General features: G+C 33.9%; 1 protein-coding gene across 3 annotated transcripts in view; it reads right to left on the bottom strand.

Annotated features, from left to right (window-relative positions):
• Window positions 1-4,509: 4,509 nt before the first annotated feature.
• The window catches only part of TMEM38B (transmembrane protein 38B), a 50,313-nt gene continuing 34,411 nt past the window's right edge, over window positions 4,510-20,411 (bottom strand). For all 3 annotated transcript variants that reach the window (XM_025432928.3, XM_025432929.3, XM_049116344.1), the window contains one exon: window positions 4,510-6,185. In XM_025432928.3, the coding sequence (XP_025288713.1) occupies window positions 5,970-6,185 (216 nt within the window). In that variant the 3' untranslated portion in view covers window positions 4,510-5,969. The remainder of the gene's footprint in view (window positions 6,186-20,411) is intronic.

The raw sequence follows: 20,411 nt of genomic DNA, 5'->3' as shown, positions 1-20,411 counted from the left end.
GTGGAGTGACCATCAACTCAATCTGTGCCATTCCCACTGTCCTGGGGTAGCCTAGAACCCCATGGATTTGGTTCAGAGAGGGACTGGAAAGAACTTTAAAGATTCTGGACAGTTTGGCTTGAAGTCTCCTTTAGAAAGAGTAACATTAATGATATTGCTCAAGACAAGGAGTCAGGACCAGACCTTAAGCCACTTGAACACATAACCACATAAGAGAGAGATGGGATTTTATTTTTTTAAAAAGACTGTATTCAAATATTTAATTAGCACAAAAATTATCATAATACATAATCTGTAATCTAATGTAAGCTTTTGAGGACACGTATCCAACTGAGAATACTGAAACATCAGACATAGAATGTGCATGTGATAACTGACATAGGAGTGCAGTGACAGTATGATAGATCTAAATGTATGAGTCAGAATGCCATACAGAGTGACTCACCTCCTTCATAATAATACTATTACATCACCACAGCATCATAACAATAAAACAGTAACAGTGTAATGAGAATGGACTTCTGGACTTTGAGTCTTACTGACTGTGGGATTCAAATATTACACATGGGAAAATGAATGCGGCACATTTCTTGCCCTGCAAACCGTGTAGAACTCTGGCTTCACCTATAAATTTACTCTTCTCTATGAAATGTTTTAAAAACATTTTCACATACATTATTTTCAAAACACTCTCTTCAGGTAAGCAGTCACAGCAAAGACTGCTGTTTGTCCTCTAACATGAATTTCTCTCTCTTCCATAGTAAGGAAACACTCACAATGGCAGGCTTCTCAAAACAAAGACTATAACATGTTAATGTTTCATTAATTCCTGTCAATCAGTTTATTACAAAATATATGCATATTTCCTTAGGTTCAGGTCTTCTATAATTTTAACTGCTGCATACTTGTATTTTTCAAGCCACATCATTTCCCAAACGTAACTATTAGTCCTTTTGAGTTTTTCTGGTCATTATGGGCTTTCATAACATCTAATGTCTTTTGCAAATTTAAGTACATACTACATACTTTAAGTACTACATACTTCCTCTCAGAGGTAAGATGTCAAAATATTAAAATGCTATTTATAAACCACAAACAGAATCCCTTCTTTTGTATTATTTTCAAAGAAAGTTTCAGTCTACAGTCTGTTTTTTAAAAATCAATTAAGTCAAACTTTGCATGATTACACAAATGTTTATTAAAAATACAAATGTCCTTTATCAACTTTATTTTCTTTACTAATACTATAATTCTACAGGGGTAAAAATACACATGAAGTCACTAAATTTGTCAGGCAGGAGTCTCTCCAGTCCTCTGCCTCACTAACCAAACTATTGCTTGCTGGTAATAATCCCACCATATGAATCGACTTTTTCTTGGTCCCAATTAAATCTTAAATATCCTTATTAAACATAGAAGAAAGTAATACTACCTTCAGTTAAGCATGCCACATAAACGTACTATCATGGGTCACCTGACAGTCTGCCATGTAACATAATCTAAGGTCTACTATTTTCACACCAGATCACTGGTCCAAATTCCATCTCCACAAATATACACTAAGATTATATATTCCAATATGGACCACTACCTTTCCAACCAATCCCACACCTACACTGAGCTTAGAGATTTATTTCATTTTTAAAGTATTTTCTAGTATCACATTCTTATTCGCCATCTCTATATTTTCAGCATTGTGATGAAACAAGGTCAAGCCTACCCCTTAGTCCCTAAACAGACACCTAGAGAAAAGCACTAAATTCCTGTAATATACAAACTGTAACACAAGCACAGAAAAAGCGACCACACATAGAAGGTGTACAATGATTTTCAAGAAGCAGAACTAAAAATGAGGCCTAAGTGACTCGCTGACTAACAAAATTATTACTTTACATAATAGCATAAAATATTTCTAAGTGTTTCTCAGAATAAAAGCTAGCCACTGATTTGGAGTTCCTCAGGCAAATATCTTCATAACCTGGATGTACGCAGAAGTTTCTTAAGACACAGAAAACAGTTAACTATAAATTAAAATATTGAGAAATTAGACCTTTTCAATATTTAAAAGCCTCTGCTTGGGGGATCCCTGGGTGGCTCAGCGGTTTAGCACCTGCCTTCAGCCCAGGGCGTGATTTTGGAGTCCTGGGATCAAGTCCCACATTGGACTTCTTGCATGGAGCCTGCTTCTCCCTCTGCTTCTGCCTATGTCTCTGCCCCTCTCTGTGTCTCTCATGAATAAATAAATAAAATCTTAAAAAAAAAAAAAAAACCTCTGCTTGTTAAAAGACCTTATAAAAATGAGTAGGTAAGCCACAGACCAGAAAAAAAAAATATGTGCAAAATACATATTTGACAAAGGATCAATATCCACAATACATAAAAACCCCTACAACTTAATAATAAAAAAGTAAATCCAATAAAGTATGAACAGAAGACGTGAACAGATGCTTCACAGAAGGAAATAAACAAATGGCCAATAAGCACACATAAAAAGTGCTCTAGTATTATCAATCATCAGGGAAATACAAATTAAAAACATAGAAACCACAAACCACCCATTGGAAATGGACGAAATTAAAATGTTTAACAACTCTAATCCTTGGTAAGGATGCAGAGCCCTGGGACTTTCAAACTATGTTATGGAGTATAAAGTGGTACACTTTGTAAAAAAAGGTTTAGCAGTAATTCTACTCCTAAATATTTGCCCAAAAGAAATTAAAAACATATGCTCATCAAGACTTACACAAAAATGGTCATAGTAGCTTATTCAGAACATCCCAAAACTAGAAACAGCCCTGATGTGCATCAAAAGGACAAACAAAATGTGGCATATTCACATAGAATACTTGCTACTAAGCAACTTAAAACAGGATGAACTACTGATAAATGCAACAAGATGAATGAATCTGAAAAACATTATGCTGAGTATGAGAGCAGTCTTATGAAAAGAGAATATATTGCCTGATTCTATTTATTCTATTCAGGATAATTGGGCGGGGGGGGGGGGGGGGCGCAGATTTAACTTGAAAGAACTTCCCAACATGCTGATAACATTCTATATCTTCATAGAAATTTAGCGTATCTAGTTGTATTCATTTGTCAAAACCATTTTTTTTAAGATTTTATTTATTTGACAGAGAGAGAGAATGAGTACAAGCAGGGGAAGCAGAGAGGAGAGGGAGAGGAGGCTCCCTATCCAGGAGGGAGCCTGACAAGGGGCTTGATCCCAGGAGCCTGAGATCACGACCTGAGCTGAAGGCAGATACTTAACCAACTGAGCCACCCAGGTGCCCCTGTCAAAACTAAATGTACACTTACAATTTGTGCATTTCATGCATGCAAACTTTACTTGGAGAAAAAAAAAATGTAAAAATAAAAAACAAAGAAACTTCTCTGTTAAAAACCAAGAGTGGAATCATACTTATTATTTTTTTAGAAGAAAAATACATTATACATTATCTAACTTAAGTATGTAAAAAAAGCTGAATGACCTTTGCACTTATTTGGATGTCTACCTGGCCTACTCCCTCACATGTTCTTTAGGTCTCTGCTAAAATCCAACTTTAACAGAAAGGCCTTCTCTAGCAACACTATTTCAACATCCCCAAGTCCCTCACTTTCTATCTTTGTGTCCTGCTTAATACTTATTCATAACCTTTAGTATCACAAGAACACATTGTTTATTCTAAGACTCTCTACCAGGGGAATGTAAACTCCAAGAGAGCAGTGGGGAGAAGGAAAGTATTCTTTAACACATTATTCCAACAAATCATTCAACTGCAATCCACTTGAGCTTTGAGGTAGATTTTAATGGAAGTGTCTGGCCTCCAAGGAATGGACAGAGAAATACAGTAAAGGGGGAATCTCTCCTCTCTTCTCTCATTTCCACCTTTTGGTCTCTGCTTAGAGGGAAGCTGGACTTTCCACTGAAATCCTCCTACTCCACATATCTGGGTCCTCTCCAGCCCTTACTCCCTCAGCAAAGAAGAGAAACTAATCTGATAAATCAGAATTTGTTATTAATTTGGCCACATTTTACTAGAGAGTGAAACCACTGAGCTAAGCTGGCCCATGTTCTGGCCAGCGTCCTGTCTCCTCTAACTTAAGGAGACCAGGAGGTCCTGACTTTCTCACTGCTACCTATGTAGCAGTGTGTGAAACTGCTGTGTGAAACAGGCCCATAGGGTTCATTCATTTTACATGTTGGGAAAGTCTAAACAATCTTCTTTGCAAATCTAGTGAAGTTTCCAGTCTAGGCAACACGAGTATATCTGGAGTGGGAGGTTTCAAGCCTAAGCCATGTTCTCCAGTAGCTTTTTTCCCCAAGAACCCTGAATTGAAGGTTATAGGATGCACAACTAGATTAATAAAGTTTGTACCAATATTCCATTCGGACAGCAATCACTGGATATATAATACTGTAATATCAGCCAAAATACCAGAGAAGTTCTGAACTCCTAACTCAAAGAAAAATATAAAACAAAAACATAAAAATAATATAATACTCCATTAGTGCTAAAGAGCTTATTTTAATAAATTTGACTTTAATACAAGTGTAAAACAACACTCCTAATATTTCAACTATAGTTAAACCCACACTTCAAAGCTAAGTCAATAATTAGTAACATGTTAATTCTGAAAAGTTTTTAACTACAAGAGTTATCAAATATAATACAAAACCCAAATATTTAATGCTTTCAGACACAATATTGAAAATAAACTTTTTAATATCCCAAGGCTATCAAAGGTCCTCCCCTGAAAAAAATCTTTTTTTATTTAACAAGTACAGTACCCTGCTGTTTATATTAAAACATTTTTTAAAAATTTCTAATGTTAGTGTGATTTGAGTACTTCTATGCCATCCCCAAATGCCTTATGTACATACTAACCGTGGTTCATGGTCTTGGTGGAAAAAAAAGACGTTAGTCACAGTGTTTAAAAATTGTAACTAGACTTTTAAATTATAAAATGAAGCAAGAAAGTTTAACATTATTTAGTACCTTTTTTTCTCCTAGAAAAGTGAAAAGTAGCCATCAGAAAGAGACATAAGGGAAAATCTTTAAATTAAAATGATGAATCATTAAAGATACTACCACCAATGTACCCCAACCAAGATCAGAAAGAAATTAAGAATATGTGAAATGTTGAGGAGAATATTTCTTCTAAAATTAAAATGAATGTGTTTTAAGAGAGGAAAAAAATAAGCTCTTAAAATGAAATTTACAAAGCAAAACATGGGCTTAATAATTTATTAAAAATTATACCCCTAATTTTCTCTGGAGAAAAAGGAACATTATAAACAAGGGCATGAAACAGACTTCAAATCAAGACTTATATCAATACTCTGTTCTTGCTTAAAAATACGATTTAAAAAATTAAATTTCAAATATTTTCCACTTAATGTGGGTTAAAAAATACAATGTTTATATCTGAAATATAAACTAGTCATTTATTTTCATTCATAATATAAAGTGGTTTAGGTAAGGTTTACTTTTCCCAGTGCTCAAAGTTAAATAGGAATTGTTTTCTATATCTAGGAATTATAATGGTAATATGAAGTATAAGTTTAATTTTGAACTAAAGCTCAGAGATTCCATTTAAAATGTGTATGAAAATACCTAAATAAAACAAAGGCTTTAATTTTTATTATTTTGCAATGATAGTAAGTTTACTTTTTCTAACATTAGGAAAAAAAATCTAGCCTCCTTTATCAACATAAAACTATTAAATAATCACAACAGAATTTTTTATATATAACTTAGGAAAACAGTTTCACATGATACACTCATAACACTCAATTACAATCCAGAAAGAGACAATCTCCCTGAAACAGAAAGAAGTTCTTTCTTTTTGTCACCTCCATTCCTTATATATAATCTTTATTTCACATCATTTACATAGAAGTATTTATCACAATCTGACAGGTAGATAAGAAAAAAATTTCTGCCTTTAGAACTCATAAAGTAAATTTACTCAGTCTTCTTAGTATGTTTCTTTTTAACAGTATCTGAAGCAACAGCTATAGGTTTTGAGGTCGATGAACCAGTACCATTAAAAGATGATTTTGTTTCACTTTTCTTTTCACATGATGAAAACTGCTGCTGCCAGCCAAATAGCATCCGACCCAATGTATCCTCAAGAGGAGCAAAAAGCACAGTAGCAGTCTCTGTAATCATCATGGTTATCTGGAAAAAAAAAAAGTTCAATTTTGAATTTAAATACAAATGTTTTCTGCTTCTCAAAACTGAGAGGAGAAAGTAAATTTAAAAAGAGAAAGATTAAAAACACATTCTTAGTTTTTACTCTTTAAAAAAATGTTTTTTATTGAGGTATTATTGACATATAGTTTCAGGTGTAAAACATGATTCAATATTTGTATATATTACAAATGATCACCACAATAGGTCACTATACATAGTTACATATTTTCTGTGCTGTGATGAGAACTTTTAAGATTTATTCTTAGCAGCTTTTAAATATGCAATACACTATTATTAACTATAGTCATCATGCTGCACATTGCATCCCCATGACTTATAACCAGAGGTTCATACCTTTTGGATCCCTTTACCCATTTCATTCCCCTGACTCCTTGCCTCTGGCAGCCACCAATCTATTCCTTATATTTAGGAGTTTTGTTTTATTTGCTTGTTTGTTCCAGTTTTTAGATTTCATATACAAGTGAAATCATGTAGTATTTGTCTTTCTCTATCTGACTTATTTCACTTAGCATAATGTCTTCAAGATCCATCCAAGTTGTTGCAAATGGCAAGATTTCATTCTTTTTATGGCTGAGTAATTTCCATTGGATAAATAAACACATACCCACATACACACACACACACACATTACATCTTCTTCATCCATTCATCCATCAACAGACATGTTGTTTCTATTATCCTGGCTATTGTAAATAATGCTGCAATGAACATAGGGGTGCATCTATCTTTTTGAATTAGTGTCATTTTCTTCAGATAAATATCCAGAGTGGAACCACGAGATCATACAGAGTTCTATATTTAATTTTCTGAGGAGCTTATGTATTGTTTTGCATAGTGGCTGCACCAACTTACATTCCCACCAATGGTGTACAAAGGTTCCTTTTCTCCACAACCTCATCAACACTTGTTATTTCTTGTCTTTTTGAAATAGCCATTCTGGCAGGTGTAAGGTGATATCTCTTTATGGTTCCGACTACATTTCTTGATGATCAGTGATGCTGAGCATCTTTTCATGTACCCATTGGCCATCTGTATGTCTTTGGAAAAATGTCTATTCAAAGCCGTCCATTTTTTTAACTGGATTATTTAGGTTTTTTGCTATTCATTTATATGAGTTCTTTGTGTATTTTGGATATTAACCACTTATCAGATATATGATATGCTAATATTTTGTCCCTTTCATATTGCTGACAGTTTCCTTTGCTGCACAGTTTTTTGGTTTTATGTAGTTCCACTTGTTTATCTTTGCTTTTAATGCCTTTGCTTTTGGTGTCAGATCAAAAAAAAATGCCAAGACTGATGTCAAGAAGTTTACTGCCTATATCTTCTTCCAGGAGTTTTATGGTTTTGGTTCTGGAATCCATTTTGAGTTAATTTTTGTATGAGATAGTGGTCCAATTTATCCTTTTGCATGTGGCTCTCCACTTTTCCCAGCACCATTTACTGAAGAAACCATCCTTCCTCCATGGTATATTCTTGGCCGCTTTGTAGTAAATTAATTGACTGGATATGCATGGGTTTATTGCTGAGCTAAAAATGTATTCTTTAATCTTTAGGAGAAACAAACTAAGCTAGGTTCTAGGAAATCTCTGTTCTCTATAAGTTTATACTTTACCAAAGTAGAACATAACTCATTAACAATAATACAAGGCACCATGTTTGTGGGTACCAAATGAGCAGTATAACCACAAAAATAGTATTCAAAGGAAACAGGAAGGTAAAATATCTACAGTCTATAACAAACAACCAAGAACAGATACCATTAGTATGCTCTTAACATGTGCCAGAACTTTGATAAGTGTTCTATATGATCTTATCCTCTTTAAATTTACGCCAACAATTACTCCACTATTACTCTGAGCACAGAGATGTGAACCAAGGCCGACAGGTTCAGTAATTTGCCCAAAGTCACAGAACTAATAAGCAGTAAAGCAGTTTGGAACACCCAGATTTTGAGTTCAATCACTAAATACACTGAATTCCATCATTATCTAAGGTCACAGACTTTCAGTAAATTGCAGGATACTACCCTTAGGAGGGACAGTATAAAGTCTCTAATCATCCAATTTTTCCCACAGGTGTATTTATATCCAAAGCACCGAGACATTAAGAGGTAGAATATAAAGTGCTACCAATTCTTTATCTGGCAAAATGCACAGTGTTCAGAGATGTTCAGATACTCAAAAAATCAGATTGGTACCAATATGGATCTGAGGGGAGAACTAAGGACTAGTATGGTTTGAAAAAAGCCCAAGAATTTCCAAAAGACAATTCCTCCAGCAGATCTAAGATAATGAATCACATTAGAAATTTTTGGAATCAAATCTCCACAAGAGGCCCCTACCTGATCCATTTGTTTAAGGAAAATGGAATCAAGAATAAAATTCTTATGAAGTGCAATACTGTGTAGGTAGTGAGCAGTTGGGAGACAGAATAGGGGTCCATCAAGAAGAATGCATTAAATGAAATGCATACTGTGCACCTGTTAAACCTAAGAGAAAAGCAATATGGAAAAATTCCTAAAAATACTGTTAGGTGAAAATGAGACAAAGAACAAGAGCTACGGAATACTATCATTTAGATAAATTAAAAATGCAAGGACACACAACATTGTGAATATACAAAAAGTCACAGAATCGTATAACTATGAAATAGTTTGTCTTGTTATTTTGACCTCAATAAAAGTAAACAAATAAAATAACGAACCTTTTAAAAACTGCATGCACACACATGACCTCATGCCAGTCATAACTATATAAATGCCGTGTATCAGACTCAGTCTCTTACCAGAATCAATATAAAAAACAAATACATAAAACAACCATTAAAAGGCCCTGGAGAATAACAAATCAGGTGGAACCTAATAACGCTTTGAACCCTAAGAGAAAGTTACTTGAGCAAGGTGAGCTCCACATTCGACCTGTTTTTTTCTTTTAATGATATGTGTCAATTCACAGCATAGGACAAGAGCAAACACAAGTCCCAAATGGACTAAGGACACAGAGGCTGCAGTGGAGAAGGCCAAAGCATCCAGGACTTGAGGGCAATACAGCTCAAGGCAAAGAGAAGCACAAAAAAGTGAGCCCAAAGACCCACACATAACTTGCCCTGGAGAAGTTTACCAACTCTAAACTGTACAAACATAGAAAGAGATTTCAAAAATCTAACAAAGAGCAACAGTTGGAAAGCTAAAAGCTGGTCAGACAGACACTTCAGCAACCAGCTGAAGGCTGGAGTTCAAGACCAGCCAATGTGGAACTGCCTAGGGATATACCTCAGGTTTAAACCGAGACTCCAAAAGGGTCACATTCTAGAAGGCAAACTCAAAACACAACAGCATGAACAAAACCTAAAATCAACTATCAACAGGATTAAAATAATCTGCTTATGCATTACATCTTGCTGTCAGAAAAAAGTTGAACACAGTCCCCACCCTTAAAGTCCTTACAGATCAGTCAGGGACAGGCTGGTCAGAGACAGAATAAACCAGTAATTACAGAGCAGTAAACAGTAAATGCAGTGATAAGACCTGGCCACAAATAGTTAAGTAAGAGATACAGATTTGGAAGTCATTACTATACATACAACTAAAAGGTAAAGGGGTAAATATGAACATGGTCACCTGAAGAGAGAATATAGAGTATGAGTCTAAATATAATGTTAATCTACAAGTTTAAATCATTATTGGGTAAGATCTAAGAAGAACTTCTTTATATGAAATTATTCCTTAGAATAAATAGTTAAAATAATGTGTATTAGCATAACTACCTTGGTCACAGCTTGACTTCATGGACTGCCAATAACAAATAAAATAATTCAGTTAAAAACAATGGTCCACTGTCAGGAAAACAGCAATGTCTTTTACAAACACTAATAGAGAAGACTGTCAGGATCTAAAGTATTTCCTAAGAACATGAACTATAGTATTTTTCAAAGTCGAGTGTTTTAATAGAATCTCCACTCCCAGTAGACTCATCACTCAGCTGAGAAGTATTGCTGGCATCAGAAATTACTGCTGAGATAGACTTATGAGGTTCAAGGACAAACTTCTGTGAATTCAGCCTCTTATCAGATCTTGATTCAGCTAGGTGACACCAATATAATGGTGACAAATGGAATGAACCTTTATTCTTTTACAAATAAAATATAAAACTGATTCCTTATTTAGCAAACCATTAACAGAACAAGCATAACATCTAAATTAAATAGCATTTGACTTCCTGGTCTCTTGCTTAAAAAGGAAAAAAAAGAAAGTAGAAACTCTAAAGACTATTGGATATTTACAATATATCCTAAAATATAAATAATTCAGGTAAAGAAACTGTTTAAAACTCTACCACATTCTTTATGTAATATCTCATATTATGTCATTTAAAAGATGCCCAGAAAAATGTGACATACAATCTAAGTTTTTAAGGGCACAAATAGCATTTAATGTACTTTTAGATCCTCTACTGAGTCTAGCATAGAAAGCACAATGAATAAACATAATTTCTACCTCATATGATCAACTGAAAGACTATCACAATGAATCTATATATAAGGAAAATTTACATGATTACTCTCTCCATCCAGAACATACTTCTGTCTCTGCATCCCTAGATCCAAAAAATCCTTTGCAAGGCAACTCATGTGTCTACTCCATTAAAATAGTGTCCGGTGAAATCTGAATGAACTCCCAAAGACAAGTGGCATATTCAACCATGTTTTTTGGTCACCTATGCTTTCTTCATTGGTGATCTCATTCGTTCAGGCATCAGTAATTATTAACCTGAAGACTGTCAAATAAATTAAAATTTTAAGATTTCCATTTTTATAAATGTCCTTTTCAATAAACTGGGCAAATGAATTGTTCGCTTCTGGTAGTACAATCTTAGATAAGTATGGAAGAATTAAATACAGAGAGACCTCTTAAAGAGGACTTTGGTCATTTATCAGTCAACAAATATGTATTTAATATCTGCTACAAACACTAGACACACTGCTAGGGATGCAGTGATAAATAAAACAAAACTAGTCTCTATCCTTATAAAGCTTAAAAGGATAGTGTACGTTTCTCATATTTCTTTTCCTAACATCATAAGGACAGACTTTGGGTCTTATTCAAAGTTTATATGCCCATTTGTATCCCCCAAAGGGCCTAACAACACTGTCCCTCATTCATGTTTTCAGTAACATACTATCTCAATATACCCTTCAACAGCATTTAGTACAACCCCCCCCATCCATCCTTCCTAAAGCCTTATCTTGGTTTTCCCCTTGCTTGCCCAACAACTTCCTTCCAGTTTCCCATTCTGAATCTTCCTTCTCTAAATAAATATTAAAGAATCTTATAGCTCTGTCCTCACTCCTGTTTCAACAGCTCTGTTTCTCTCTATGTAATATAACTGCCTAATTTATAAATTTAATACAATCTCAATAAAAAATACCAACAAGTTTTTCTATGGAGTTAGACAACTTGCTATTAAAGTTCACATCAATATGCAAAAATAGCCAGAAAAAATTAAAGAGAAAAACAAACATGCAAGAATATTCAAAAAACACAGAAAATGAAAAATTCCAAGAGTGTCTGATTCTCCATAACCTTGTAGATAGAACACAGAACCAGATTTTTAAAATTCTGCCAGCTAGATAAATGAAAAAGGATATCCAAGTGTTATTTTAATATTTCTCAAATTATGAGTGTTGCACATTTTTTCACGTTTGAAAGATATCTTCCTATCTTCTCTGTGTGAATTGTCTGCTGACAGCTCCTTTTAATTTTCCTTTCAGGTTTTGTTGCTCTATATCCCTTAATTTTTAAGGTTGTTATGATTTACAAATATAAGCCGTTTGTGATGTATGTTGTAAATACTTCTATCAGTTTGACAGGTATATTTTTACTTTGTCCATGGTGCTTTCTTCTATGCAACTTTTTAAAAAAAAATGTTATAGAGTCAAATTTATCAACCTTTTCTTTATAGAAAAAGAAATAAAGTAAGCCCAAAGTACATACAAGGAAGAACATAATAAAGAGATGAAATTAAGTGAAATATCAAATAGGAAACAATGACACTAAAGGCTAGGTCTTTCCAACAAATTAATGAAACTGATAAACATCCAGTAGGGCTGATTTAAAAAGAGAGAAAACACAAATGACCAAACCAGGAACTAAAGTAGAGACGTTACTACAAATTCTACAGACATTAAAAAGGGTATCAAAGAACTGCCATGAAAAATTTCATGCCAATAAAATAAAAAATGTAAGCAAAACACCAAATTCCTTGAAAAATACAACTTACCAAATGAACACAAGTAAAATAAAAAATCTAAATAGTCCTAGATTAAACACTTAACCAGGAAATAATATCAAACCTACATAAATGCTTTCAGAGAATAGAGAATTGAACACTTTTCAACTTAGTTAATGAGCCAAGTGTTATGCTGATACAAAAACCAAACAAAGGGGCAGCCCCGGTGGCTTAGTGGTTTAGAACCTGCCTTTGGCCCAGGGCAGGATCCTGGAGATCCGGGATCGAGTCCCACGTCCCACGTCAGGCTCCCTGCATGAAGCCTGCTTCTCCTTCTGCCTGTGTCTCTGCCTCTCTCTCCTGCATCTCTCATGCATAAATAAATAAAATCTTAAAAAAAAAAAAAAAAAAGCAGACAAAGAAACTACAAAGAAGAAAACTGCAAACCAATATCCTTCATGAACATACTGGAAAAAAATCCTTCCAAAATATCATCAAATTGAATCTAGCAATATCATAGCCAAATGGGGTTTATCACAGAAATGAAAGGTTGATGTAACATTTCTTAAAATCAATGTAACCTACTACACATCAACAGAATATAGGAGAAAAAATCCATATGATCATCTCAACCAATGCTGAACAAAGTATTTAACAAAATTCCAAACCACTTCATGATAGAAATTATCACCAAATTAGGAATATAAGGGAATTTCCTCAACCTGATAAGTACAACAATAAGAACTTATATAGCTCACATCATATTTAATGTATGATGAATGTTTTCCTACTAAGGTTAAGAACAAGACAAAAATGTCTACTTTCACTCACCATTTCTATTCACTGTTGTACAGGAGGTTCTAGCCAGGACAATAAGGCAATAAAAAGAACTAAACAGCATCCATATCAAAAAGGAAAAAGTAAAATTGTATTACAGATAACAAGATTATATATGTAGACAATGTTAAGAAATCTATACAAACTATACCAGAACCAACTGGTAAAATTTAGCAAGGTCACAGGATTTAAGAAATACATACAAGAATCAATTATACATCTACACACAAGCAATGTAAACCGCAAAACTGAAAATTTTTAAATTATTATTTATAAAGGCATCCAAAACTATGAACTACTTCAGGATAAATTTAAATGTAACAAAATATGTGTAAAACAATGAAAACACATAAATTTAAGAAGAACTAAATAAACAGAGAAGTATATCATATCGACAGAATGGCAGATTCAATATTCTTAAGATATTATTTCTCCCAAATAGATCTATTAAACAACACAATCTCAATCACAATCCTAGAAGTCTTGCTGGTTTTTAAAATTTTTTTGTATATTTTTTATTGGATTTCAATTGTTGGTTTTTTTATAGAAATGATATCCTAATCTTAACATCATATGAAAATGTAAAACACTTAAAATATCCAAAGAAATCTTGAGAAAGAATAAAGTTGAAGTATTTACACTATTTGATTTCAAGACTTACTATGAAATTATAGTTATGTAAAACAAGTTGGTAAATTCCAAAAAAAAAAAAAAAAAAAAAAAAAAAAAAAAAACAAGTTGGTATTGGCTAAAGATAGACATATAAATCAATGGAACAGAATACTGCCCAGAAATGGACCCACATATATAAGGGCAACTGATATTCAACAAAGGTGCCAATATAATTCAATGAGGGAAAAGACCGTCTTTTCAACAAATAATGCTGGAACAAAGTCATGTTCATATGGAAAAATAAATCTGATCCTTATCTTTTACCAAAAATAAAAATTTGAAATGGATCATGTAACTAAATATAAAGGTAAAAACTATAAGAAGAAGATACAGGTGAAAAATCTTCACAATCCTGGGGTATGGAAGGATTATTTACATAGGACACAAAAAGCAGGACCATAAAAGGAAAATCTGATAAATTGAACTTCATCAAAACTAAAAAAACTTCAGCTCTTCTAAAGACAATATTAATGAAATAAAAAAGAAAGCCTAATTTGTGGAGAAAAATATTTGCAATTCATATATCTCACAAAGGATTGCTATCTTGAATATACAGAGAACTGTTATGTTACAACTCATTAGAAGACAAACCATCCAATTTTAAAAAATGAGCAAAGATCTAAACAAACCCTGCTTAAAGATAATGATATAAATGGCTGATAAGCACATGAAAAAGTGCTCAGATCTCTAGTTTATAAGAGAAATGCAAAGAAAAAAACCTTACAGTGAGATACCACTGCATATATAAAAAACTGGAACTTTCATACGTTGCTGGTAATAATGTTGAGGAGTATAACCATTTTGGAAAAGAGTGTGCCAGTTTCTTTAAACATTAAACATATGCTTTCCATATGACCTAGCAATTCCACTCCTAGTTATTTATCCAAGAGAAATGAAAATACATGTCCACACGAAGTACATGTGTTCACAGCAACTTTATTCATAATAACCTTACTGGAAAAATCAAAAACTAGAAACAATCCAAAATCTGTCAACAGATAACTGGATAAACAAATTGGGGTATATAATGCTACTTAGCAATAAAAAGGAATATGCAACAGCATAGGTAAATCTCAAAAACATTACACCAAAAAGGGGTACCTGGGGGGCTCAGTCAGTTAAGCAGCCAACTCTTGATTTTGGCTAGGTTATGATCCCAGGGTCCTAGAATACAGTCCCTTGCAATGGTCTCCGTCTGCTGGTCTCTCTGTCCCTCCCCCTACTTGTGCTCATGCTCTCCCTCTCAAATAAAATCTTTAAAAACACATTATGCTGAAAAAGAGAAGCTAGACACAAAGATATATATGATATAATTCCATATATATAAAACTTGAAAAAAAGATTAATCTACAGTGACAGAAAGTGGGTAAGTGGTACCCTGGAGATATAAGCAATAGTTGGTATTTATTGTAGTACACAAGGGCCTTTCTGAAGTAATGGAAATATTCTGTATCTTGACTGTAATGATTATGCAGGTACATAAATTTGTCAAACTCATTAAATTTAATCATAGAATGAGTATATTTTATTGTACAAAAATAGTATTTCAGTGAGTTGGTTTTTAAAAAAATTTTAAAGAGCCTGTTCCTAAGATTTTTGTAAATGTAATAGCCCTTTGAAGTTATCCTTTGTATTTCTGGAAAATGTACTGTCAATCAGATTAATTTTCTGTATGAGGTCATTTAGCCCAACTTTCTCAGATTTGACACCTTGAATAAAAGACCATGTATAATAAGGATGAGAAATAGAGTACACAAAAGAATTAGTTGGTGGCTTAGGTATTAGTGGGATCCATCTAAAAAAAAATGCTATTCTGCTAAGCATTTTTTAAAAGAGACACGGATGAGGTTGGGCTCTGTACCACAAGTTGGGAGACGGCTATAGGTTATACCTAGAAAAGGAATTAACAGGTCACAAGACATGTAATTCTTTAACTTTGTCAGATATTTGCCAAACTGCTCTCTCAAGCTGCTTCTACTTATACTCTCTCCAAATCTCTTTAAAATAGTTGATATGCTTTGTCTTCAATTCCTCTTATTCACCTCACTTTATTTACAATCATTTTTCTATTCTCTATCAGTCCACTGAAACTGCTTTACCAAGGTCACTAAATACCTCTTCATTTCAAAATCCAACAGCTTTTCAGTTTTAATCACTCTTAAAAAAAAAAAAAAATCACTCTTAACCACTCAAGTCTCCCTGTGTTTTATTTCACAATAACACTATTTCACCATAACTCCTTATGCCAAGGAGCCAAAAGATAATCCACGCTTCTCAAACTTTTTTCAAATCATCTCTGATAGGAGAAAGTGAACTTCACAGAGCCCGAAACAAAGGCATGCCAAATATAAAATGTCATATTTTATCTTTAAAAATGTGAATTTTGAACTCTATCCCATTATATATTCCTGTTTAACTTTAAGATGTTTATAATAATAACACTGAGATCAACCAATGGTATATAATGCATCACATTTATAATGTGACTTAGTACAGCTAGTGCCCCAAAAAAGCCATATATCCCTCAGTGTATATATAACTCCAATTTTTTTTGTGTAACTCCAATTTAAGAAAATAAATGACAAAAAAAAAGAAAGAAAAGAAATGACTTGCTCAAAACTGTGAAGCCTGGATTTCACATTCTGACTCCAAACCCCATGTGCTTTTCCCTATACTAAGTTTCTTTCCTCTGAGACTTAAATTTTAACAATTATAAATGACTTGTGAAAGCTGAAGAGTAGAAGTAAGTCCTCCTTGAATGAAACCAGGATCCTATAAGAGCGAAACATCACTAAATGTCCAGCTTGCTTGGGTTTGGGAAGGCAAGGAGGAGGAGGGGGAACGGAAAGGAAAGGAAGGGAAGGAAAGGAAGATAAGAGGGAGGAAAAGAGACAAGAAGAGGAGGAGAAATTTAACACACTTCTCTCGGAAAAAGAAAATTAATATATCAGACATGGAAAAAATTAGTAACTACATATTTGAAACATAATTAACAAGGATGTGTACATATATGCAATGCAGAGTCCTTATACCTCCAAAATAAAAAATATACTTACTTTTCATACATACAAATTATAAAATTTCATCAATGTAGTACAGAAATGAAGTCTCAACAAACACCAGAGAATAACAAACCACATATACTGTCTATAATGCAGTTAAAGAAAAGTTTTTAAAAGTTTAAAAGATTTTTTTTAATGTCTGAAATTTTAAAATACAAACATTTTTTGTCAAAGAAGAAATTGTAATGTAAGTTAAGAGGAATTTAAACTGGGGAGCCTGAGTGGTGCAGTTGGTTAAGCATTCAACTCTTGGTTTCAGCTCAGGTCATGATCTCAAGATCTTCGAACTGAGCGCCATATCTGGCTACCAGCTCAGGACTGGGCTATCCTCTTAGCATTGGGCTACCTGCCAGCACTCAGTGAGAAGTCTCCTAAGTTTCTTTCTCCCTCTCCTTTTGCCCTTCCCCGCACTCACTTGCGTGCACTCACTCGCTCTCTAAAATAAATGGATAAATCTTTAAAAAAAGAAATTTAAACTGAATAACAATAAATGCATATACATGAAGACGTGTGATGTGGGACACAGCAATGTAAAACAATATGATTGAGGAACAACAAAACCAAAAAGTTGGTCCTCTGAAAAGATTAACAATATACAAAAGTCTCTGACAGACTGATGAAGTAAGTAGAAAGGAACTTCCTCCTTGACTATAGAATAACTAGTTCTAGACTCTAGGCATAAAAACCTTAAACCTGACCAAAAAATGAGGTAACTACTTTTGGGCACTGGACAACAGAGAGTGTAAGACTAATGAGGAGAAGAGAGAAACTGATAAACTGATCCACACATTTACCCTCACTTCTGCCTCAGGACAATTTCTCAATCAGAAAGCTAGAACTAAAACTGAGGTGGTAGAAATTGATGTCAGTGAAGCTAAATGGACTTGAATCTGCAGGGCAGGGTATCAAATAGGAGGACACTGGGTAGGCACAGGAGGCAGGGGAAGAGACACCAGATGTCTATATGGGATGGTGCCACAAGTCCTTGGCTTAGGGCTAGGCTGCACATGTCAAGAGAGAGACTTCCTCTGGCTTACCACGGAGTGGATGCTAATGGGTCAAGACATCAAAAGAGATACTAGAGGTTGAACAATGGTGGGGACATTTACTTTCTGTTTCTCTGACAGAACTCATTATTTTTATACTTCTAGCTTTCTAAATGTGTTTGTTTTACTTTTGGGGAGCTGGTCTCTTTGAAAAGAGAAATCATCCTTATCAGTATATCTGTATACACCAAAACACTAGATTATTATCCAAAACAAGCAGACAATACACATTTTCTATACACACTGACTATATAAAGAATACAGCAAAAGAGTAAAGAAAAATAATTACTGGCAAATTTTTCCCTGTATATTCATTTTTTTATATCTAAGAAATGAAAGGCTATAGTAGCTACTCAGAAACAAATGAGAAGTCACTTAAAAAATCAATATAAATCTAAATGGAATTTAGGCAAATTTATGGGTTAAAATGCATATTTTATTTAAAAGTTGGTGGATAATTAGAAAAATGTTGTGAAATATTATGAGACAAGTTCAATACTGTGTGTTATTACCACATTTCAATATGGTGTTTAAGTATTATAATAAAGAACTATATGTCCAGCAATAATTGTAAGAAAAATTCATTTTTATTCCACAAACCAAGCCTTCAACAAAAACTGATCCTTATAATTAAAAAAATTCAACAAATACAGGTACTACTTATTCTTACCAATACATCCACAATACGCATTTGTTTTCTTTAAAGATTAAAGTTAGAAATCTCAGAAATGATATAGCTCCCAACACCCTGCATGATGAAAACACTCAAAAAACTAGGAATAGAGGGAACAAACTTCCTCAATCTGATAAAAGGCATCAATGAAAGACTCAAAGTTAGTATCATATTTAATAGAGGAAGACTAGATAGCCTCTCCCTAAGATCCAGGAAAAAGACAAGGATGTTCATTCTATTTCTGTTAAACTCTGTAGAGTGTGTCTAACCGGGCAATTGCACAAGAAAATTAGACAGAAGACATGCAGATTGGAAAGAAAGAAGTAGGGGCGCCTGAGTGGCTCAGGCGGTTAAGTGGCCAACTGTTGGCCTGGTCCTGGCTTAGGTCCTGATTTCAAAGTCCTGGAATCAAGCTCTGCATCAGGCTCTGCACTCAGCAGGGAGTCTGAGGATTCGCTTTCCCTCTCCCTCTCTCTCTAAAATAAATAAATAAGTCTTAAAAAAGAAAAGAAAGAAGTAAAACTATCTCTATTTGCAGATGACATCATCTTGAATACATAAAAGCCTAAGGAATCCACACCAAAAAACCCCCACAACAACCTATTAGAGCTAACAAATGAGTTTATTAGCAAGGTTACAGGATACAAGATCAAAAAACAATTTTAGGGCAGCCCCGGTGGCTCAATGGTTTAGCGCCACCTGTAGCCCAGGGCCTGATCCTGGAGACCCGGGATGGAGTCCCATGTCAGGCTCCCTGTATGGAGCCTGCTTCTCCCTCTGCCTGTGTCTCTGCCTCTCTCTCTCTCTCTCATGAATGAATGAATGAATAAAATCTTTTTAAAAAATCAATTTTATTTCCACATATTTACAATGTACAACCTGGAAATAAAGCTAAAAACCAATTCCATTTACTACAGCATCAAACAGAATAAAATACTTAGGAAGAAATTTAACAAAAGGAGCGTACATACAACTCGTACACTGAAACATAATGAAGAAGTATTTTAAAAGACATGGAATAAATGGAAAGACATCTGTGTTGGCAGACTGAAAGCCTTAACAGTGTTAGGATGACAATACTCCCAAACTTATTTGCAGATTCAATGCAATCTCTAAGAGAATATGAGCTGGACTTCTTTGCAGAAATTGTGAAGTTATACCTAAAATTTATACGGCAATGAAAGTGACCCAGAGTAATTAAAACAATCCTTAGAAAGAACACGCTCAGAGAATTCATATCTCTCCATTTCAAAATTAAGCAGACAGCTAAAATAATTAAGACAGTGTGGTACTGGCAGAAGGATAAGTAAATAGATGAAGGGAGTAAAAGTGAGGGAAAAGAATCCAGAAAAATACTCTTACATTTACAACTGATTTTTCTGCATGGGTGCCAAGAAAATTCAATGAAGAAAATAATAGTCTTTTCAACACATAATACTAGGACAACTAGATATCCACAGAAATCTACATGAGTATATAAATAGATATCCACAGAATGTAAAAGAATGAAGCTGAATTGAAAGTTCCTCATACTATACCCAAAAATTAACTCAAAATAGATCACAGAGCTAAATATTAGAGCTAAAACTATAAAACTTGTAGAAGAAAACATAGACATAATCTTTTTAACCTTAGATTTGGCAACAGTTTCTTAGATATGACACCAAAAG

The sequence above is a fragment of the Canis lupus genome, chromosome 11, assembly GCF_003254725.2.
Source record: "Canis lupus dingo isolate Sandy chromosome 11, ASM325472v2, whole genome shotgun sequence".
Lineage (NCBI taxonomy): Eukaryota > Metazoa > Chordata > Mammalia > Carnivora > Canidae > Canis > Canis lupus.
Note: the sequence above shows the minus strand (reverse complement) of the source record. Positions and strands in the feature narration are given on the sequence as shown.